Source organism: Plectrocnemia conspersa, unplaced genomic scaffold, assembly GCF_051122295.1.
Source record: "Plectrocnemia conspersa isolate PC_06_02 unplaced genomic scaffold, ASM5112229v1 ptg000011l, whole genome shotgun sequence".
Lineage (NCBI taxonomy): Eukaryota > Metazoa > Arthropoda > Insecta > Trichoptera > Polycentropodidae > Plectrocnemia > Plectrocnemia conspersa.
In genome coordinates this window covers 11,733,515-11,759,298 of record NW_028277175.1, presented here as the reverse complement: position 1 = coordinate 11,759,298, position 25,784 = coordinate 11,733,515, and the positions used below count along the sequence as shown (strand labels likewise).

Sequence of the window (25,784 nt, the reverse complement as noted above, 5' to 3'; positions counted from 1 at the left end):
CAAGTAGGCAAAATTATAATTAAAAGTTTTATATATTTTACATAAAAATTATTTCATTGTATTTTTTTAAACTCAATAACCATAATAGTGTAATGGTTTATTAAGGACATGCCAATTAAATGTATTGTTATGGCCAAGCTGTCTAGATCAACTTAAGCGTAAAACTATTTGTTGCCAAATAATTATAAAGACGGAATATAAACGATTCAAAATAAACAATGTGTTTCGCTGGTCCTTCGATCCTCGATTAAATGGCCTTTTTACGTAGATTAAAATCGCACACAAATAAATTATTGATTTTTTTAGAGGAGAGAAGTTAAACATTTAGTACATGTAGTTTTTTTCAATGGTATTTTTTAAATTTAAGTAATAACAGTAATAACTAAATGTAGTAAAAAACTAGTTTTAGTTTTTTACTACATTTTTTTTTTACTAAACCAGCACAATAGTTCGGTGGTGTGAATCGCACATTAAACTTTGTGTGTTTTATTATTGTATTTAGATAATCAGAGAATAGAATTAAACACCTTTCAATCTTACTGATAAATATTGTTATGAATATAATTAAAATAAAGATTGGAATAGCGTAGTCCGTAAGATCTGTTCGAATCGCGGCAGCTTCGAATGTTTATTTATAAAAGTGTGCTATTATTATAAACTGGCATTAGCTGCAAAGTGACATATATTTATTATCAATCATAATAATTTATAATTAATTATATATAGATGTCACCGATCTTGCTTTAAGGTAATCTAATTGACTTACTCTGTTAGCACAGATTTACTCCATTGTAATGCATTGGTATTACAACTGTCAAATTATAGCAGAAAATTTAAAAAATCAAGCAAGAGCATGCATATATAATAGAGACTTCAATCTGTATATTAGAATATTTTAATATAAAATATGTTGACCTATTTTATAACTATTCTTTAATCGAATATTTGTCCAACTATTCATTTTGAAATTTTATTTTTCTAAAAACACCTAAGACTGGCCAACTCCTAAAATGCAGTTGTGTATTATTTCCTAATATATAAATTACGTATTAATTTTTAAACTTTTATTTTTTTAAAATAAAGTAAATAGTTCTATTGCTTCATTTTTCTTTTTTATAACATTTTTGAATCATTTGTATTTGATTATTTTGGAACTTTAATATATGTTATAAAATATTTTTACGTTAAGCTCATAGAAAATATCACATTTATAATATATAAATAAAAAAATATATTGAACAATTATTTCGAATACACAAAATAAAAATCAGACAAAGCGTTTATAAAATAACAGTAAACTACAAGCAGCAGAAAAACTTTATTCTATACGCATATAAAAATATATAGACTTCTAAATATGTTTATTGTAGGTTGTTCAAAAATATAATATGATATAAAAAATTCAATTTAATCAAAAAGCAAAGTATCAATGTAGCAAATACTTGTTTTGAAAATCCAACATTATTTAATCACATGTTCCAAAAAATCAATTACATACAAACAGATTCGATATAATGAGATCTTGAGCGGATTTGCGAAGGGATTTTTTATATTTATACGTCAGAGAAGACGGTGTGATGGAAATTTCATTGAATTATTATCGATATTCACTATCCTGGGGGAACACCTCATTATTGAATTCAATAGGGTGGTCTTATTCGAAAGCTAGTTGGTACAAGATAATCCGGATTCGAACCCTCTACGCGAATTTGTTTGGTCCCACAAAGAAAAATATGTTATATATGGATTTACTCACATACATATATACGTTATTTATATATACGAAATTTGATAAATAATGTATAGTGCGCGTCGATTTGGTTTCATTTTGCGTTATTCGAGAACTTAATTATGTGTCGTATAACGAAAAAATGGTCCACAAAGGATGGGGATGTTGACGAAAATTGGCGACAGAATGGATTTTGTGCGGATGGATATATAAAAAAAATGGAAATTACAAGGCATGACGCACCTGTGTGTCACACAACCGAACTATCTATCGGCCTAACAATGGTGATATATTTATGCAGATTCAATTGAAGCAAACTTTTTGATGCGAACGAATTGCGTTCCCGGGTTGGGGATCCCACAGGAAAGCGAGGGATACGGGGATAAACAGGGTTTGCGGATTGTCGATAAAATAAAATGGCGTTTTTGGGATATTTTTTTAGACTAACATTTTTTATCTTATAATTTTTTATAGAAAAAATTCAATGAAATATATTTTTCAAATAAGATATATTTTTTCGATTTATAAAGATATGGATTTTTAAAGCTGAAAAAATATTATCATAGTGAATTTTTTATTGTAACATGACAACAAGAGTACTTATTTTACTTTTGCGCAGAAATCTTAAATTAGTTACATTTTAAAATATCGATAAAACTATTACCCCTTGCCGAGTAACTTTAAAACACATTCTACATTTGTCCTAAAAGACGCTAAGGGCATAGTTGTTTAGAATACAGTCTAATATGATAATGATTATAATAAGTTTATTGCTCAGTCTTCATATTTACTCTTATCTTATTTTTCTCCTCCCAAACGCATGCAAAGATGCAAGAAATAATTTTACTTTTCAAAGATATTTTTATGTTTTAGAAATATGACATAGACATAAAATAAAATAAAAACACTTATATCAAAGTGTAATTATTCAGTAATTGATTGAATATCGTTTTCAAAATGAATTAATTTTTATTTTGGATATATTTTATTTTTTTATTTATACAAAAAAAATATTATAGATTATGGTATAATATTATACGTAATATTAATATATATTTAAAGGTTAGTTATAGGCCCTAGACTATATTCATAAAAAAAAATTGCATACAATAAAATAAGAGTGTTATTATTAAATAATTCAGTTAGCAAGCTTTTGTATTTTTATGTAGAAACTAATAAATAATGCAAAGTCGAACATACAATTCATCTTTAACCTTTTTTTCACTACTTATTTGTGAAAATATTTTAATTGATTTTTAGTGACAATTTAGTTACCAAATTTTCTTTAAAAAAATAGGATTATTTGCTTCTGTGCTAATAGGAAAATTACATAGCATATGTATCATAAAAGTGAGATCAAAGTGCTATTAGCTACAAGAGTGGATCTAAGCACTTGAAACTTATTAATCTTTGTATCTTTAATTATCTATTTGGTGTATAATATTAAGTTTTTATATTAAAAAAATATATATATATATATATATAAATTATATTTATGTTTCTGTATATTTTTTTTTATTATTAAAGAGGGATTTAACTCTCGTTCAATTTATACAATATCTGGTTACGTATAATATGGTTGAGTGTTTTTTACTATCACTATTGGCTAGTTTTTATTGCGGATAAAGGGTAGTAGTACGTTGGTTCTTTCACAATAAAGTATACGCCAGTCAAGCGAGTAAAGTCAATTGTATATAAAAAAAATATCATAAAAAGTGCTGACTTGTATTATAAAGTGTTACACGATATATTTTCCTACATACACTATATTCATTTCCAACAATAAACGTCAGAATAAAGCAAAGTAAAATCTCTTAAGGCGTCGATTTATTAAATACGCAGTGTGATTATATTTCAAGCGAAATTTATGAGAGAGTTTTCCGTAAGATAATTAAGAGCGCGATCTCGGTCTTCGCTAATCCCGCGTCTCTAAACAACACTACTATCGTGAAATAACACACCCATCTTGGAAGGTAATCCATCTTCCTCATCTAGTTGACACTTTGCACCCGGCTTTCAAAATCTTGTTCGTTTCGAGTGGGTGTAGTTTGCCTAAGTGTCCAATCCCGTTTTGCGCCTTAGACCTGAAGCAATTTCACCGCGTCCTTTTTTCGCGTCGTTATCTCTTATTGGTCTAAATGGACCATAAATGGGACATCTCATCGTGGAAATGGGATTTGTATGTCCACACGAGAACAATCTAATTTTCTTTCTCATTTTTTCTCGCTCTCCAGCTTCGTTTCTACGAGGCTTTTCTATCTATATATACACGGTCGTAATCGTCTCTATCTTGCCTGCCTAATCTCAACTTTTGATTCATACACTATGATTACTCCAGCTATAATTTAATTAGGAAAGACTATAATACAAGTTTGGTGCTAAATTACGTGCCGTTGTTGTCCTTGTTTTTAAGATTCAAATAATAATTAAAATGCAAATAGAAGCTGGATATCCGAGGAAAACTCTACTTCCATTGTCTATCATTTCCAGAGACGAGGAACTAATTCCTATTATATTTACTTCGTGGATGCCCTGGGTGCGGTGGCAAAGACAAGAGTCGGATTAATTTGATCCTTTTTTGTAAACAACTTTATTTTACAATAAATTATAATATATTTCAATGCGAGAATGAGAAAAATTAGAGCAGAAATCATTATGGTAATACCATAATTTGACTTAATAGAGACTATATATATAAGTTTTTTGCTATGAAACAGTATACAGTAAATAACTAAAGAACTTTTTTCGCTGCCAAGCTTCAATTTTAATGAGTTGTGAATTTTTATATACTATAGTTTATTTACGACAAAAATCATGGTTAAAGGATTGGTGTCAAGAGAAGCAAATTACGTTTATTAGCTAACATTTTTTTTCGAGATTTTCATTTTGTAAAAATAAAAATCAATTATCATTCGTATTCAAAAGTTTTTTTCTTACAATTACTACATTTTAGCGTTTCTCAGTTTTATCCACAATAGCCTTGACTTTAAAAACGACCTGCCTGAATTACTATCTGTAGTCATTGTTTATAAATCTCTATTTGATTATTGCTCAAGTACAAAAGCTAGCAAATGTAACTTTATCTTTCACTTGGTCACCATTGATGTTTATCAAGGTTCGCTTTCGAGCGATATTCAAAGCGTTTTCTTACAATAATGTTTTTTATTGTATATTTCGCCACAGCAGGTATATAAAGTCGTCGTAGACATTTTAAAGAGTTTGCTCCCTCTCTGCATTTTCTCTCTGGCCGCAAACGGGTCGTGTATATTTTCCCGTTGGCGTTTCTCGTTCCGTTCGTTCCATTTCGAGTTTTGTTCCGTCCTTTTTTGTCCGTCCAACAATATACACATTAAAATGTCGGACACCTTTATCCTGGGTGAAAATTACGGCGTGGCTTTTCCCGGCGCTCCGGCCGGCCTTTGTAAGACGCTAAACGGTCAGCCAACTTGTAACAATTAAACGGGACATTCATTACGGTAAACAATTTTCACGCACAATTCTACGACACGATCCTTTGAATTACTGTGAGGGCTTTCGGATTTTACGGACGTTTTTTGTGCGAAGCGCGTAATTTAAGATATTACTACTACTTTTGCTTCCCTCGATGGAAAAGCGGAGTTTTAACAAAAATATTTTTTATGATTTATTTTGCCTTATTGTATATAAATCATCAATATACGTACAAATAATCCATCAAATCTTATTTTAAAGCACCAAGTCCTTGGAATTTACCATTCTGATTTCTAAACACAAACCGTCGACAATTGCCACGATCGTTTAGCCTCGGCTGTTCAGGTCTCGATCACGTTCGACGTTTCACTCTTGTATCTAAGAGTGCAGAGCCGAATGGTACCTTCGTGCGGTCGGTTGTGCATGTGCATTGAAAAATCGTGGCTTGAAAAATCGTGGTTCTCTCTTTCGAAAGGATCACGTACGCTTGGATGGTGGTCGCCCCTCATGATGACATGTAGAGACACATGACTTTGTTTCGCTTCCGTTCGTTCTCGCTACTCTCGCTCGCTGTGTGTTTCTTTTTACAACATTCTCGGCCACAGTCGGCACGTACCGTATGAAAATGCAGCGTTTTCCCGCGACAAAATATTAATACGACACATCGTACTTTCATACATTTCTAGGGCGTATCGCTGTGGAGTGAAACGTCGTACATGACACATTGCACACATATCCGTGGAATTTAATTGTAAATCAATTATCATTTATCCTAATTTTTATCTCAATTTTATCTCAATTTTTTATCGGTACTCTGGTACATCTTAACTTTTGCTCGGAACAACTGTCCGTTGGGTAGCTAATGCACCACAAGCATACAATGACTTATGTTACTGATTCAATTATACTATTTAATTTATTCACTTTCTAGAGTCAGTATATTAAAGTAATGTTTAGTACGTGATCGTTTTTTCTTGCTTATGATTTTCTGCTTGATGGATAGAATGCATCGACACAGAGCAGTATCGGTTTGTTGCAGTTCTTAAAAAAAGTTTGTTTTTTGCTGTTATTTGGGTGATTTTGGCGCTGAAAGTGAACTATAATGCTTAATTAAAAAAATATGGTAAAATCCTCAAGGCCTAAACTCAATCATAGTTTTTAATTATGTAGATATTTACAAATTTCTTAGTATTTTTATTGAAGAAAAAAATAAATTTCGGAGATAGTGTTTGGAATTTATATAAATATTTTTTACGATTTTTTTAAAGAATTCACTTGGTTTAGGGGAAGTGGTGGCAGATTTTGTCTACGTTTTGTGTAAATAATTTCTTTTGTCTTTATTTACTTAAATTTAATTTTCCATCTCTCAAAATATTTAATTAAGATTTTAAAAGATTTTTGTAATTTATTCGTGATTTATGTTTAGGATATGCAGATAGTCAGGGTTTTTGTTTTTGTATAGATTATAAATCAAGACGTACCAAACTGTGTAGAAAGCTTTTTCTATATCTAACATTAAAAGACCTATTTTTCATATGTTTTCCGTTAAACTATTGAGTGTATGTATTGTCAAGTGATTTTCGCGGAAAACTGTTCGTTAATAATTTTATTCCTTAAAGATTCTTTTAAATACATAAGGAATTTTTTTACAAATATTTTACTAAATGGCGATAATAAACTAATGGCGCAATAACTAATAGGATTTGTAGGATTCTTATCAGATGAATTTTAGCGGTTTTCCAGACGGTTGGGAAATATTCAAAATATAGATAAGCGTTAAAGATGTTTGTTAAGTAATGAATGCAAATTTCATAAAGGTGTTTAATTAACGTGTTAGGAGTTTTTTTTATTTTTCCAGTTTAAAATTTCCCGTAGGATAATTCTGCGAATTAAATTCTTTTCTACCGCAGATGCTTATATTTTTCTTATTAATCTATTTATTTCGTTTTCAGTTTTATGGTTTTAGTCAAAGACTTAATAATATAATCATTAATAAATCATTGATCCCTGCATTCTTATTTTTTGTTAACCGGCAAATGTTCAAAATTGTTAAAATCGTAATTCATAGTAAATGTTTATCAAAAATCCCCTTTTATCGCTACCTGCTCTAGATGCAACTGTGAATTTAATAGATTAAATCCACTATTTTTTGCGATTTTTTCTATATTTTTATGATTGTTCAAAAATATTTAAAAATATTCGTATAAATATTTTTCAATACAATAAAAAAAACGTTTGATGAGATATCTCGAGAAACCTTAAAATATTTTAAGAAATGAGAATTTAATATTGATTCAAATTCTTGCAAAAATCGTGAGAAATAATTTAAAAAAAATATATTTATAAATATTTAAATGTTTGTAAAATTATATATGTATTTTTGTATTTACTACAAAAAATATTATATAAACAAAATAAGTAATGGCTGATTTTTCATTGTCAGACAAAATGAAACGACTTTTAGAATCAAAAGATCAAACGAAAAGCTAATACATTTTAATATTGATAATATTATCGCATTATAGAATAGCGACTTCGTTATAATCGTTAAAGTATTATTGGCGATATCAAAGACTTAAAATAACTGTGAAATGTTTAGACATAAAAGATTTAATATTAACGAAAAAAGCGTTGTAATTTTGGCCCGGAAATTTATAAAATTAAGATGTATTTAAATTATATTAAAGAAATTTATACAAAATAGCAAAAAATTATTAAACAGAATATTTAAAAGCAGTCAAAACAAATGTAATGACAATGTTTAGCACGCAAAATAAAAATTGCCTCTCTAAATGTTAGACTCTCAATAAAGAGTATTTTTTAAATTTATATAAATTATTGAAAAATACAATATATAATCTCGTTTTTAGAGAAAGCAGATAACCTACTTTATTAGTTATAAAACAAGCTTTGTATTCACAAGTCTGTGTAGTGTTTCATCGTAATATTCAACAGGATGAGTTAGGTTATGTTATATGCATAATATTAATAAATGACGAGGTCAGGAGTCTTCAATTTTTGATCGCGGCCGTAAACGACGTCGCGACAATGGAACGGCACCATGTGCGACATTTCTCGTCGTGTCCCCGGAGATGCACGACCAGCATCCGCCGATAAGATCGCGCTATATATTTTATTTAAAAGATTTTATCTTGCGATATTGAAAAGATATCCGAGCGCCACCGCCGTGACGAACGTGCCGCGCATGCCGCGTGCGACACGATTCGCGAATACAAGACACATTCTTATGATAGTATTGCGAAGACAAAATCCATATACTTTTTCTAACGATGTAATACCATCTGACTGAAATTGAAATTAATGGTACAGAAAGTTCTCGATCTTAGCACGGTAGCGATCAACATGTTTCAACACAAACGTCTTCAAAGAAATTAGATTAACTTTCATCTTCCGGTCATATTCATATACAAACTACCGTGATTCTATTATAGTGAGATTCGGCCACACACATAGGATAATTATTTTTTTTAATAACACTACCGAATAGGAGCATTACAGTTAAACAGCATATAATAAATAGGCCACAGTGAAAATGATTTTTCGCGTAGTAAACTTGTCAAATCTTAATTATAGTTTTTGACCAAATTTTGAGTGACTTTGTACTAAATTATTATATATGAATCACAACGCTATTAAGATCAATTACCTAATTTACACGACTTGATACTAGCAGACTTTTATCGTTCTCTAAAAAACGTACTATTTCTATACTGGACATTGAAAATAAATTATTAAGAAAAAATAAAACCAATGATCCAAAAACAGTTTCTTTGAAATGTTTTCAAAAACTTGTACAACATTGAAATTAGTATATTTAAAATTAAAGTTGTTTTGATTAAGGATACGATTTATGATTTTAAAATTAAGTATATTAATCTAAACCAAAATAATATAGCATATATAAAGATTAGTTGAGGGTAAACATAATGAACTTTCCACCTTAATAGCTCATCTATTACAGATTTACTCAAACTTACTGCTGAAATCGAACCCATTTAATTAAATTACGCATGATTAGTTGTCGAATAATAATAATAATAAAAAAAACTTTAGAGATCGGATTTAGTTTAATTGCCAGCGCGTGTGCATGCCAGCCGATAGTGGCGGGTGTATAATTTATGACCGGCGTAGGTGCTGGCGCTAAGTCACTTACTTTCAACGCAACCAATGAATTTCCAATTCCACACGCAATAAATAACACTTAATTTGACATATCTGTAATAAATTTGAATTGTGGCAAAAGGCGCCGGACGGCAGGGCCCCGGGGGGCGCAGCCCCTTGGGCGGCGCCATAATTATATCCCTAGAGCCTCTTCACTTACGCGCAAAACGCCGATAATTTTACATATCATACTTAAGGCTTTCAATAACGACAATAATATTATCCATCCATTGGGCTTTATTAAAAAAAAGTTTTTTGTTAAATTAATTTTAAATATAATTATTGCATATGAAATTTGTATTAAAAAAGACCGTAAACAATATAAAATAAATCTAGTATTGCTTACTTATATTTTTAAATCAGTTTAAACGCAAACCATTAATTATCCAACAATAACATAATATGGACTTGCCCCACTTTCAAAATCAACGGCTCAGTTAATCCTTCGCCGGTACGCCTTACAAATAAAGTCGTATATATTCCTAATGAATTACGATATTAGAGACTTCAACTTGGTAATTCAATATGTTAAAAAAAATATAAATTTAAAAAAACATAAAGACACTGTAGTTCGATTTTTTTTAACTTTGCCATTTTTGTGAATAGCAGAGTGAAAGATCGTTAAGTGTTCTGAAAAGAATTAAAAACTTTCTACGGTCGATAATGATTGAGGAGCGACTAAATTGACTGGCAACACAGAACATTAATTACCTGATAGCGCGTATTACAGACTATTCTGAAATAATAACTAAATTTGCTAATGGAAAAGCGAGCAGAGCTTCTGTGAAATAATGAATTGTTTTAATCAAATAAATAATAAATGTCATTGATCCCACAATTTTTTTCTTAATTTTTAAGGGCCTCCAAAATATTACTTGCTCTAGGCCTCGCATTTTCTCTGAAAGGCAATGTATTATACATATGTATTGTATAATACATCTAATAAGATTATTAAAAAGTACTGTTTTCTTTTTTTAAATATTGTTATGTTGAATTGTCATATAAGTTAAAGGGAACAATATTTTAATGTAGCATGTAATATGCAAACCTTATACTATCTCGCTTTAAAATATAAAAGACAGGCTAATTTATTTATTTATTATTTATTTATTTTATTTTATTAATTTATTTAGATTAATAGCTAATCTTTTCATGTAACAAATTTAGTAAACATATATAAAAAATATATAAAAAATACATAACAGAAAGAAAAAATAAAAATATACAATAATAAAGACTTAATATTATAATTTATTTCTATATGTACGAAGGTGTTTTTTTATTCCATTTATGAAACCCGTTATATTTTTGCTGTTTCGGATTTCTCTTGGAAGACTATTATATAAATCAAAACCTCCGTACATAATTCCCCTAGCCGTACTCGTTTTCTTATACTTAATTATCTTTAAATTTTCTCTATTTCTAGTATTATATTTATGTACATCTTTATTTCTTATTAAATACTTATTAAAATATTCTGGTAACATATTATTTTCTAAATTATATATAAATACTAAAACATTCATACTCAATATTTCTTGAACATTCAACCATTCTAATCTATCAATCATACTTTTACAATTAGTTAATTTATTTTTATTTAAGATTACTCTCATTGCCCTATTTTGTAATTTTTGCAACATTTGTTTGTCTTATTTATTTAACATATTTAATAGTGTTGCACAATAATTAAAATGGGGCAATATTATACTATTGTAAATTATTTTTTTTGTATTTATACTTAATATTTTTCTTAATCTAGATAATAAACCTATTTTTCTACTATTTTTTTTTAATATGTAATTACAATGTTCTTTAAAATTTAATTTTGTATCAACAATTACTCCTAAATATTTTATATTATCCACTATTTCTATACTAGAGTTATTTATTACTATTTTGGTACTATTATCTAACACATTTTTATAATTAATAAACATACATTTAGTTTTATTCTCATTTAATTTAAGTACATTATTCTTTAACCATATTTCTAATATACTTAATTCATTATTTAAATTATAAAAATTACAAAAATTATACAAATCAATATCAGTATTATAATATAAAAATACCGGAATTATAATATAAGCCTTAAGCATAGCTATGTAATACATATCCTATTAATGTAATGCAAAATATCGACAAGGCCACAGCTCGAGTTTTGTACAACTCGGGTTCATATTTAACTGCGAACCACGCTTAGTTTAATTAAATTAATTTTGCTACGCTTTTCTCTTGTATAATAAAACTTTTTAATACATATATGGTGATTAAAATTAATAAATAAAACTATGTATGTGCTTTGCAGTGATATGTACGCAATATAATTCATACTAATCAGTATTTAATTTTGTTACAGGCATGCTGAGATCAGCGTTTGACAGCAACGAACGTGCGAGATCTAAAGAAAGTGAGTCATTTTTTTATTTATATCTAATTATATTAATTTTATTTTATCCCAAATAGAATTAAGCTTGTTAAAAATATTATTTATTTAAAACTATTAAAATGTAACATATACCATTGTGATCTAATGATCAGAATAAACAAAGAGTTTTGTGTTATATACGCAAAAGTCGTCCATGAAAATTATTCATAAAATAAATTCTTGCTTGGGTATTTTTTGCACGGTCATTAAATCCAGTCTCTCAATTGCCTGAGGGTGCCAGTTTTTTTACACGCCAATGATGCCACCTACAATAATAGATTGTACGCAAAATGGCGTCGGTTGAATAGAAAAAAAGTCGTACATAAAATCGTAAAATAATATTTCCTGACAGCAGCGATCCACTTCCGTTTCCTGGCCTTGCAGGGATTTTTGTATGTATTTTTTCACCCTCCAGCTAATTTTCTGAAAACGCCACAACTTTTTGCGACATTACGCCGGCGTCATTCCTTATTGGTGAAAAAATAATAAAACGAAAATGATAATGATAATAAAAAATATTATTATTTTAATTATTTTATGTTTGCCATATCTACTCCATATAATTGCTATAACGATGCAATTTCAGTAAATCAGGCATTTCGGAACCTCTCGGCATATGATACGTCAAAATACCATCTTCTTGACTATTGAGGTTATCTACCTTAACATTTTCTATATATATATATATATATATAAGAAAATTTTAATGAACGGTAAATTGTTTTCAGTATTATTTTTATTCCAGGTGTCTAACTTACTTAAGTAGACTTTTGAGGCATTGATAGTGTTAGGAGTAAACTAAAAACTCTGCGTACTGTTTTTAACGAAACAATGGATTTTTTCTTGGTTTAGTTAAAAATTCATTTTATTCGTTTTGACTGCAAATTTTGTTATCTCAAAGAATACCAGCACTTTAAAGAATTCTAAAATTCCAAATAAACTACGCTTATTTTTTATTTAGATTTACAACCTTTCAGAAAAACACATAATACTATTGGCTAAACTTCATTTAAATTACATCTGAAACATCTTAAACGTAATTTTGTTACAAGATCAATTAAAACGTCACTGTTTGCCTAAATCATACTTTATTATAATAGATACTATATCAATTCCTTATACATGTGAAAGGAAATTACATGTCCTATTCTATGGTCAACTCCCATGTTTGTCTCATGAAATTATAGTCATCTTAATTAAGAGCCAACTTAGTCATTTTAATTAAGAATCAACTAAGCAAAATGCATGTTTTTAAAGAGAATCGATTTTAAAGTTAATAAACTGTTTATTAATATTAAGAGGCAATTACGCTAATAGGTCTAGAATCTAATCGTGAAGGTCGAGTTATTGTGTGGTATGGGAGAGTTTGCTATAATTGTATTATAATTTGTTATTTAAAACGCCTTTAAGGTCTCTATTATGATATTACTATTCGACGTTTTAGGAATATTATTATTAAATAAAAATATAACCTTGTTGAGCTTCTAATATTTTTAATGCCTCATATTTCAATTGCTTTAAACTTACTTAAAAATATACTATTAACGTATTATTTATAATAACATTCCTTCTATGAGTCAATTCATATATGCATGTATAATTAGACCTTTTTTCCCTCTGAGTAATATAATTAAACGCCAGATTTTGATTAACCGTTGAACTAAAGCAATAAATAGAAACTGTTTTCACCCCTAACTCTTCTAAGAAATGTTTTTCTTACTCGAAATCACATTTGTGAGGGTCCATTGTTACCCTTGATTGGTCCATGCAGTCTCGGCCCTCGATCATTCCAATTACGATCGTCCGCGACAGGCCCTGCCATAATTCCTTTTTGTCGAAGTGTCGATCGTCAAATTGCAAATTGTACTTTGGGAACGGTTGACAAATGGCCCTATTCATCACGGCTTTTCACAAGAAATGATTCGGCAAGGGGTACACGCTTTCAATAAGCCACCCCGAAGCCGGCCAGGGCCGCATCGGGCGCGCCGGTCCTGCCCCGCGAGCGATACATTATTCATTTTGACTTGAAAAGTTTTTCTTTTTTTTTTTGCTTCTCCAGAATGACTTTGCTGTTTTTTCTTGCTCTCACATCGACGTTTTTGTTTTCGCAGAACTTTTTTTTTGCTTTGTGTCGACATTTCGGCGCAATGGTACACTGGCCCTTTTTTATCACGCATATCAATCTCGAGATTTGTCTCGTGGACTTTTTTGGATTGCTACTGTATTATGATCTTGGGCATGTAATTTAGTATAGTTTTTATTATGTAATGTGTGCAAGACGGCGTTCTGGGTGTTACGACGTGCCTTGCGCAGAGCAATTTTCATAGTTGTAAAATCTAGAAAATATGTGTATGAAACATTTTTACAAAGTGTAACAGTAAAGAAATGTACGGTTTTGTTTTCTTTGTTATTCATATTTTCGTACCACTGAACATATAAAACTATGTGAATATGCGAGCAACGCATTTAAAAGCAACTCATAAAGAAAGTTTGCCTAAAATTTATTGTTAAAATAATTTTAAAATATACATAGTGTTAAAAAATATACGCAATGCAGCGCTTCTCAAAAGTTGAATATTTGCTATATTTAATTACTATTTTATTAAAAAAAACAATTTAAGACATTGCTCATTGAGATCATCTATCAATCATAACTTTGCTATTAAATTCAGCTTTAAATTGAAAACACTAACATCAATCAATTTCTGCTTTCTCATTGAACAAACCTTGACATTGTGGTATTAAGAAATGGCGCAGCTTAAACTCTGCCAGCACAACTCCTAATAAACGTTGATACGATACTCGTATACTGACAAAATCAGTTCAAAATTCACTTTTATTTTATCTAGAGTCATTAAAATTTTGTTCGGACTAATATATTTATTTTTAAATTAAATTTTTAAGAGCGGAAAGGCAGCTATTTTTTAATAGGATTAATCTCATAAACGAGAACGAGCGCATTAATAGGTTATTCTCGCAAATGTGCAGCGTAGCTTTCCGGCAATAAAAGAAATGCAATGGAGTAAATGCCCCAGCGGTGGGAAAAGTGTGAGGAGAATCGTAAGGAATTATCTGCCGATCTAAAGTGCAGTTACAGGCAGAGAGAGGGAATGGTTATTAGAAACCCGCGATGGTTGATTAGTCAGTATTCCATTGAGTAGTCGAGTGGAGACGGGTATCTTCCGGTGGATAATTTTGTAGCTTCTGTGGAGAAAAAGGAAAAAGCTTAAAAATAACGATGTTCGTTTCCGACTGTGAATGCGACCATTAGTAACATAATTCGACGGAGATGAATAAATTTAAAAAAAAACATTGAATCGCAAATATTAGCCGTTTATTAAAAGTAAATTAAACTTTACATATAACCAAATCTAAATATTTTCTGGTAACATTAACATTAGAAACAGAACAATCTTAAAGTAGTTCATACCCGTTCAAAAATGCATATTTATATATGTATTTCAGGTTTTGAGGCCGAAGGGGTTTGCCTTTGCAGCTAAAATAGACGCCAGAAAAAATCAGCGAAAGTTTATTTAACTAACATATATAAAGTACCACAAATATAGAGAAATGTTGACGAGGCTATCAAGTGGTGGAATTTAAATAGCAGGTCATGGAAGTCGGAGAGTCTTCGCTCGCTGGCGTGTGAAGTTGTATTATTATCGGCTGTGATTTCGTGTAGCAGCTGAGATCTATCGTGATGTGTTTCCGTGATGGACGATCCGCTGATGTTTATCGTGTCAATTCAGTCACTCGTGCTGTGACTACGTGGCGTCTCTCCCTCTAAGAATGTTTATAAATTATATTTTTTTATAATCTCTCATTATATTTTTTTATGATTTTCAAAAACATTCTATATTTTTTTTTATCGCTGATAGTTTGTAACCTATTTCGGCCGATTGTCACAAGAATATTTTACTCTTTCCGGAGTTTCTCAAGGGCCATCTTATGCCCTTTACTCTTTACCTTATTTATTAGTAACATAAATACGGCTGTTACAAATTTAAATTTTATTTTATATGCAGAAAATTAAAAATTGTTTAAATGTATTCGATCTTTTGCTGTCGGAAAGTGCCATATTTTGCTATCAAATTATTTACACAATTTTGGTTGCAAAGTTTCACTAAAATTCTCGAAATCCCCTATACGTAAATCACGTCTGCGAAAAAGTTTACAAGATGCTTTATCCGTCAGTTATTCGTTTCCTCAATGATGCTTTAGTTCGCAGTATTCTTAAATCAGGATCTTAAATTTAGAGCCCCAAATAACCAAATACTCTCTCTTAATCGAAAAAGTTCAAAAAAGGTTCTCGAGATAGCCTTATATAAATATATTTAGTTATCATCCGTTTTTGTATCGCAGCACATTTCTTTTGGGAGCATTAGAATACAATTTTCTGTGTTCTTAAAGAAAATTTTACGTCGCTAAGGATTTCTTGAAAGTACAGAATATCGAAGAATTAGAGTTTTGGGTTCCAAAAGTCTTGGAGAGTTGCGATCGCCTCCTCTTTTAATGCCAAAACGAGCCGACTTACCATTGGCTGTCGCCATCCAGTTTCTCAGTATGCTCGCATTACGACATATTAATTCATTTAATGTCAGCTACGAGTAGCTGATTCGGAACATATAATTTTATTTAAATATTAAATATTTTTTCCATTTATGATATCGTATTAGGATAACCATATGTTTATTCTCAAAATCATATGTTATATATTTTATTTTACGACTGGAGCATCTTAAATACCCGTATGTGCTTACAGATAAAAATCATTCATTCAAATACCATTATTATTAAATAATACGATACAATTTAATTGGAACAAAACGCTGACAAATGCGGAAAGCTAGTATATGCATGAATATACAAATAATTAATAAAACTAAAAATAAAATTTATAACTATTCAGGAAAAATGATTATTTGTATAAATGTATTACATTAATGTAATAGATTATTATTGCTTATATGTGTAGTAAATTTAAGTGTATTTGCTTTTAAAAAAAATATAACCAGTTATCAGGCAGTGTAGAAAAAGTTTGCTCATTATTAGTGTTGTAAAACTTTAACAAATAAAGCAGTGAATAGTTGTTAGTCTGCATCTCGCTAAATAATTGTATAATTATGATCAAACCTATGACTCATGGGACTTTATTTTCCCAGGTCGCGTAAATATACACTTTTGTCCTTTTGTCTGTCATTGGGCCCCGCCTCCATTCGAGAGCTTCGGAAACGCCATTAAACAGACGAGTAATTGCTGCGAATTTCTTGCCTAACAAAACCGCTTTTCGTTATCGCGAAAACTGGCGTAAAAATTCCTTTTCCGGAGATTTTTACTTTAACCCGCGAAAATTAGCGCTCGCTCCATCTACTCTGGCAAACGAGCCCTCAAACGCCCGCCGCCTAAGTCACACTCGCCGAGATAAGGGCGAATTTTATTAGGCGGTTTAAAAGTAAGAAAAAAATCGCGCCCTTATCGCAGCCTTCTTCTCGAGAATTATTTTAGTGTTTACATTGTTAATGTACGCGTTAACGACTAAGAAAGAAGCATCTACTTATGTAGACAGCAAAATTTCGGGTTTTACAGATTCTCTTTCAACGCTTACCGTGTTATGGTAAATAATAAATAAAACCTAACAAAATATTAATAATACTTTGTTACAAAACATGCCTAATTAATATTTTTAATATAAACAATAAATCCTTTTCCCAAAAAATATTCTCCTTGATTGTCTTTATGGTGCGTTTATCTGCTTATTTATGAAATATTTTGTCTTTTGATAGTAAGTTATTCGGAAATTTTCCCCTGATTTATTTTCTCGCTCAGCTTAGATAATTATCGGCTGACGTCTGCGAATTCGGGAATATTTTCAGGTGAGGCCGAAAACTCGGCGGGTATCTGATAAGCCGGCGGGCACTCGCGCCACACTTTGACAAACGTTCAAATTAAGCCATTTATCATCAAACTCTCTGCATAGCCGAAGGGTGATCTGACTACGGCGATGATAAAATGCCGCGTGAGAGAGAGGGACTTTTATCGGCGAGTACCGATTCGAAATTAACTCCGCTGACTCTCTTTCTCGTGAGCGAGTTTTGTTGAAAAATAAAAACGCAAAACTTTGGCCATTATCGAAGATTATTCTTAATTAGTAATTATTCAAAGAGGCAGAGCAGCGACTCGAATGCGTCGACTGTCGAAACTTTCGAAAGCGCCTGGCGATCGAAGTTCTTAGACTTATAATTAAATTTAGAACAAACAATCAGCAAAAAAACTAACATTTATGCCATCATTTAAAAGTCAACGTACTCGAGACGATAAAATAATGCTATGTATACGAACTGGATAAAGCACAAATAACTTCTGAAGATTTATTGTAATGAAAGATGAAATCTTAATTGCCACGTCTTTTAACTCTTTGAATGTAAATCGACTCATTCTTTATTCTTTTGTGTTTTATAATCTATATATTAAAAATAAAATCGTTTTATACTAACTATTTGTATATTAAATTAGATAATTATCATAATATTTAAATAGATTTTCTACTGACTACAATATATTTTTAAGCTAACCTAACATAACCTATACCTCGTCATTATTTTTAATTAGATTTTAAAAATATATTTTTCTTTAAGTTCAGATTTTATCTACATTCTGAATGATTCTCTTCAGTTTATAATTAATTTAATTTTAATATCCTCCTGGTTTTCAGAATTGTAGAAATGCTCTAAGATCACCCCGATTCATAAAAAGAGTAACAAATCCAGTAATGCTGCTTTCAGTACCTCCAAAAGTATTATTATTTAATAAATATATTTTCAATCATTGTAGATGTATGTTTCTTGCACAAAAACATGGCCTCTGCCAATCTCGATCCACTGTCAAAATTTGCTTCATAAAATATACTATTTTTCTCACAGAGTGTTTATTAAAGTAAATTACTTTATAAAAAAAAATTATGCCTTACAAATAATTTTTGAGCTTGATATAATACCTCTACTGGAGTACCGTAATAATCCAACTTAGGTCCATTGCTGTTTTTAATATTCATTCATGACATAGAGACGGCAATGAATCGCTTATTTTTTCTCAAATGACTTAGCTAATTTTGGTTTCCTGAGACCTGCAAGATGTGTGCTTTAAATAACCGACTGCCTTGCAGTGTCATGCAATGACACACAATTTTATTCTTAAGGCACTCGATGCCAGCAGATTACTTCTACAATATTGATGTATATATATTTTAAACAGGCCTTGCTTTATTAATGATATTGGTGTCACCTTTGAGAAGCACTGAAAATTCAGTTTGCACACTGCAAAGATTCACAGCAGATCGATAAAAATGCTATGTCTTATTTTGACAAATGCGGGCTACTTCAGAAATACTTTAGTTTTGCGCACTCTTTATGATGCCATAGTACGCAGCATACTAGAAGCTGGATATATTATATAGATTTCAAGCGTAATGAGTCAATGCATTAAATTTCTGCTCGAAAAAGTACAGCGCAGATTCTTTCGGTATTTATACTAGAAGGAATACGGGTACTGTCTATCTCTATTTTCCAGTGAGTTTATTTTGCGATACGTGTCATTGTCAACTCATAAATTTTATAAAATTTAAACACATTTATAAATTGCTCACAACTCTTCAAATAGCTCAAAATGTGTACTCTGGAGGACGGTCATAGTTATTGGTCACGTCCTCTGTTCTTGCCTATAAAGACTAGGACTGGAGCACTTGCCAATGATCGTCCAACCGCTCAATACTGTGTATCGAGCTCCTGATATTTTTTCGTGCACATACAGAGAGTAAGTTCAATTCGTATGGGATGCACATCTGCTAAGGTTATTTGTGTTTGTGTACTCTTTTTATTTATGACGTTTTTAATTACAAATAATGGATGGTTTAACTTTAGTTTCTGAACTATTTTTATAAAAAAGCAACACAAATTGAAGAACATCTTTGGATTTTTTTATTAATCGAACATTTCATGTATTTCATTAATTATGAAAAATAATATCAACTTAATATCTACTTTTGGACCTTTTGCAGTAGCTAATCTTTTTGTAGATTTAGGCTGTAACTTGGCAGATCTTGGTTTTTAGATTCTCCAACGTTTCGGATTTGTCGACACACATGACCACCTACAAAAAAAACCCCAGTGGCGTTTAATCTCACGATCTTGGCGTGATCAAAAATGTGAAATAAAGGACTTGGGAAATTTTCACGCAAAACGTTCAATGATGAACCCTGTGTCTTTCACATCAATATCTTCGATTTTGTGCTAAAATAATTTATTATCATGCGCCTATAGCGCTCACTATTGACTGTTACAGTCCGACCTTGATCGCTTTAAAAAAGTATGTCCTAATGACGCCGCCTGACCACAATGCGCAACCAAACAGTCACTTATGAGACACCTAAAGGTCTCTTGTAAATCACACGAGGATTTTCCTTGCCATAAATATGGCAATTTTGCTTATTAACATACTTAGAGAGGTGAGAATCTGCCTCATCAGAGAAAATTTTTTTATTTTTTGAAAAATCAGCATTGATTTTTTGCTACTCTAACTTGCGCTCACCGTGGTTTCTGGGCATGATTTAGTGTACTAAATAAAAATTTTATGTAAAATACAGATGCAAAATGCGCCTAAGGGAGCCATTAGAAAAGCCCAAAAGCTGCTAACAATTCCAGGTCTTTGGCCACTCTTTCACTTACAGCGGCAATATTTTCAGCTGAACGGGTGCCACGATGATCCCTTGGCCTTACCCTATCTTCAAAGACTTCTTCTCTTTAATTTTTTTCACTACGTTGCGAAGTGTTCCTTCAGCAGACGATGAAATTTACCGTAATCTTTACCGTAAATTTTGATATGTAGTTCGTACAGAATTATTATTTCTCTAGAGCAACTGAACAATTTTAATGCGTTGAGCGCTGGTTAAGCGATCTATTTCGTAAATATGTTGCAAAATAATATTTGACACTTTGAATACGCGTGATTATTGACAGCTGTCTGATTTACAGTGCTGCTAACATAGGCAACTCGAATTGGAGCAACTTTTTTTTTTTTAATTGTTACAAGTTTGCTGCTTTTAAGGTCATCGTGGCGCATTAGGTTAACATGTTAGGTTACAATAGTCTAAATTTTAATAAATAAATTAAGTTACTTTCACAGCATTAAAAAATATATAAAAAAATGTTAGTCATTAGAAAATAATAGATTAATTCTGATTGTGTATGTCATGCCAGATATTGCTAGTTGTATTATATACAATTCGAACCACCCTAAATAATACATTTATGTTTTGCCCCTCTTTTTATATCGTGCAACGGCATGAATTGGTTAAATAAACGATTAATCCCGATTGCGGGCCGCCTACGTGTCTTCCACATAATTAAATTCGTCAAATCGCCGCGTAAAATAATTCTTCGTTTACGTTTGTGTACTCGCACCATTTAGCGAGGCGCAGCCATGAAAACTCTTCTTCGAAACCCACCCTGTTTTTGGTTCGTTCATTTTCCCACCACCTACCCACAATCCGCAGTTGTAAAGTTTTGCCTAATTAAGTTCTGTTCGTGGGGCTAGAAATATCCGAGGAAACCCCGCGGGCGCTTCCAGGGCCCCCCCAGAGTTTTCCCATTTATACAAATCTGTATCTCGGAAAACTGATAATATCTATAAGGAATAAATACGAAATTGAGTAACGGACCTACCCGCAGCATCCGCGGAGGGCACGTCCGCCGACCCCCTTGGCCCAATCTCCCATCTTTTCCGACGGCTTTTAAATTCTTCCATAAAACGGGGCCCTTCCGAAATTTCCCGTTAATTACAGCCCCGGCGAAATATTTTACATTGCAATTTATAACGAAATAATAGCGGTATTAAGAGCAATTAGAAGCGGATGAAAGTGTATATTTTATAATAAAAATGCGTTTAAAATTTTATATTTTTAACGTAATAAAAAACTCAACGTTGAGAGAAAGAAATAACTTAACTTGTTGTTTGTATGTTTTGAGTTGAAGTATATTATTATTAAATTGAGTTGTAATATATTTTATGCAGTTCTGATTTTTTTAAATAATTTACTTATGAATTCAGATTTTATGATACTGAGCTATGTATGTGATTTTATGATTATTTTACACCATTAAAATGGATTATATTTTACTTTTACTAGGCTTAGTTTAATAAATATACTGTTATTATATTTTTCTTGTGAGTGATGCAGCTCCACAGCTCCTCGAACAAGCTCGTGGGATCACTAGTATCTTTGTCGAATTTTACGTTTTTCGGACGCGTCTCGGCGCACGAACGTTTCGTGACGACTCCTGCCACCGAGGGTTGGGGTTGGTTATAAAGCTGCGCCGAGGTCTGGCCATTCAGCCATAAAGTCTGGGGTGCGATAAGGCTAAGGAAGCGTTTCTTGTCGCAGTTTGCCCCGAACATGCGGCATGCAAGCAAGCTCGAACCCGATGCATGCATCACGCGCGACAGGTTGAACTTTCAAAGTTTCACACGTGAACTGTATATAGTTTTATTTTCGTGTATGAGTGTAAGCAGTGCGCGTATGCGATCTCGACCTGCTCCAAACACGACTTAGTTAACTGCGAATCAAGTGAAACAGTATAATACATATGGAGACCCTTAGGCAAGAACACGTTAGCTTACATAAACGTATTTTCAATATATGTTGACAGCTGTATTTTGTATATATAACTTTAACAAAATTATGGGGAAGGTAATTGAAAGAATAAAACATCATATAGATAATTTATTACATGCATTTTTTACAAAGAAACTGTTTTTCATACTAAATTTACAGCTGAATTAAATGTATTTTTTTTAAATATGAATAGAGGTATTTATTTATTTTTATTTCAAATACCTTATTTATTTATTTTTAATAAAATACCGTTTAATATTAATAAATATTTTTTATATATAATTCTTTCTATTTACAAAGGGATTGAACAAATCATTTTTACAGAACCAAGCATCGAAATGTGTTTATGGGATAAACATAATTTGGGTTCTAAAGATATGTTCTTCGCTTGCTGATTTAATATTTTCTAGCGAATGTGTTGATTTAAAAGGGAATATAAAATCCAGTGGCTGTCATTTTCTTATTTTCAAACAAAAACTAATCTTGTTTTAGGAGCTATATTTTCATACTTCATATTCCAAGATAAAAACGAAGAAGTTTTGAAATTATCAATGATAAAAAATATAACTTACCCAAAAATATGCCGTGTAACAATCGCTTTCCATTAATTTACATTATATTTTTTTAACCCTTAGTCCAATTAGTTTCAATTAATTTAACCTACTTGTTTCTGTGAATATATATATATTGTTAATATGTATTTTTTCTGTACTAGGTGCGTTGACGTAAATCGGTTATGCACTGTAGAAATTTTAAATAAATATAATTGTTTTATTGCTTTAATTATTTTTTAATTTAAGTTTTAAATCAATACATACATATATTAAATAAATATTAAATTAAAAATATTTTATACCTACTATATTAATTTATTTTCATACAAATGTACATATTATATTACGTTTACTATATTAATGTGATTATTTCCACATGGAAATATTTTTAAAATATTTAACAAATTAATTTAATAAATACTGGAAATTTATATTGCTCTTAAATCTTTAAATCTTTTTGAGCTTATTTTTAGATTTTTGTCTTTCTGGCAAAATATTTTGCTTTCATCACATATTTATGTAAGAAATAATCAAATTTGCACAATTCTTACAAAATAAATGTAAATGAAAACAGTATATATCTCATTTTGAAATAAAATTCATATTTATCTTAGTACAGTCTTCACATAAATATGATAAACGTAATTTATCAAAATCTTACACGTTGAATAAAATGTTATTTTTTGTGTATTTTATTTATTATTGCGACGTTTACGCAAAGAAAGTTTATTGTAAAAGCATAATTTATTACGCGCGTAAAAAAATGCTAAAACTTTTCGCATTAAATTTCCATATACGCATTGCGAATTTATAAATTATTCCACATATATATATTCTGTAACTCTATGTAGGTATGAAAATATATCCCAATCATAATGGCGCGAAAGTATTATATTATATTTATACACAAAAAGAAAGCGCCAAGAAAAGTAAAACATTATCTCCGCATAATAAACTTCTTATCGCTCGTGATCCATCACACACTGTGCACAATATATTTTTTCATTATATTTATACACACCCTTTTATCGTTGCGTTTACATGCTTACCTCTGACCAAGGGCTGCCCCTTAATGATATGATCGTTCAATGTCAGAGTGCACTGCGCTCTAAAGCATAATAATTAATCTCCTTTGCGTATTTTCATTAAATTTGCATATTAAATTGTCGGCGCGATTATCGCTTGAAAATAAAATAAAAAATACTTTTACCTTTGTCTTTGTACTATAATATATTTTTTTACTTACCCAAAGATCAACATAACGTATAATACAACACAGCGAGCAGAACAGTTTCGTTCCTAATATGTGAATCTTTCCAACCCATATAACCGGGTCGGGGTCTATTCTTTCTTTTTTTTTGCCCCGCATTCGAGCTTTTTCTTGTTGTTGTTGTTGTCTTATTTTTCTTCCAATATTAAGTTAAGAGTCTGAAAACTTTTTATGGGGGCTGTGCAAACCGAGTGTGGGAAAATTCCTGTGTCAAGATGATGCCGCCCGACAATACATCATATAGAGATTCTCGCGAAACAACGGTCTAGACGACGACGTAATGGCATTACTAAATTTTCATTTTCTTCTCGAAAAAATTCAATTTCGAGAGTTGTCAACGCGAAAAAAAACAATCGTGCCCTCTTTGTCGTTTTTCGATTTGATCTGTGTGGTGTTAATTTAAGAGATTTTCGCGCGTTTTTCCAATTTAAAAATATTTATTCGGCTTTCAGAATCACATCAACTTTTATATACTTTGCAATTTGTATGCAAATTAATATTTTTATATACAAGGACTGTCAAAAAATGTCCTTTGTAGATAAATCGCTTCTAACGCCGCTTGTTTCTGTTTTCAATCTAAATAATATTGAAGATTTCTAAGTAGATTTTGTAATTTTTTTTTTAAAAACTGTTTTAAAATCTGAAACAAAAATTGAAATTTCGAAAAAAATACGCTCAAATTTTATTTTAATAATAATAATTGAACCTTAATAAAATATATATATTAAAAATACACTAATTATAATAATAAATATTTGTCTAAGCTGCATGACTGATTTGTTTATCGTTAATTATAATATATCGCCGCCGTCAATATGTGAGCTATGGCAATCGTCATCCAGATGAGTATTTCGCTCATTCTGTAGTACCACAAGGATCCAATCTGCGTTCTCTGTTCTTTTTGCGGCAATTAATAACTTGGAATATAATATTACATGTCAATGCTTCGAGTTTTAAGTTGCCCGGGGCGGCCAGAACGCCAGCGCTTGAAAACGCTTCTCTTGCATGATCCACCCAGCTTCTCAACGAGCTTGCCAAACACAATGATGTATTCGGCGATAGTTATGATGAATTGGGAAAATATATGTGAGATGCTGCTCATTTATTTAAAGGGTGTTTACTAATTAATATTATTTGTGTAATGTCCATCCCCGAGTATTTATTTTAAAAACTCACACACCCTTACGTAGCATGTTGAAGTTCGCCACGAATAAAATATTGTATTATATATGTATTATACCTAAATATTTTTTTATAAAATTACCTAATTTATTTTAAAATAATAACCTATTATCGGTTATTATAAATACAAAAATATTATTCTTGAACTTTATATTCAGATAATATATAGTCTGATTTTTAAATAACACTGCGATATTTTATATATATTTACTACTAGACTAATACTTTAATTGTAATTGATAGTTTATATATTCTATGGAATATACTGAAAACTCAACAAATATGTAGATACATATTAAGCTACTAAATATTATAACCAA

At 30.7% G+C, this 25,784-nt stretch overlaps 1 protein-coding gene across 14 annotated transcripts in view; it reads left to right on the top strand.

The window, feature by feature from the left end:
* Positions 1-25,784, top strand: part of Ten-m (teneurin transmembrane protein Ten-m) — a 460,112-nt gene that overhangs the window by 380,637 nt on the left and 53,691 nt on the right. For all 14 annotated transcript variants that reach the window (XM_088198139.1, XM_088198143.1, XM_088198149.1 and 11 more), the window contains one exon: positions 11,724-11,774. In XM_088198139.1, coding sequence (XP_088054265.1) covers positions 11,724-11,774 — 51 coding nt within the window. The remainder of the gene's footprint in view (positions 1-11,723; positions 11,775-25,784) is intronic.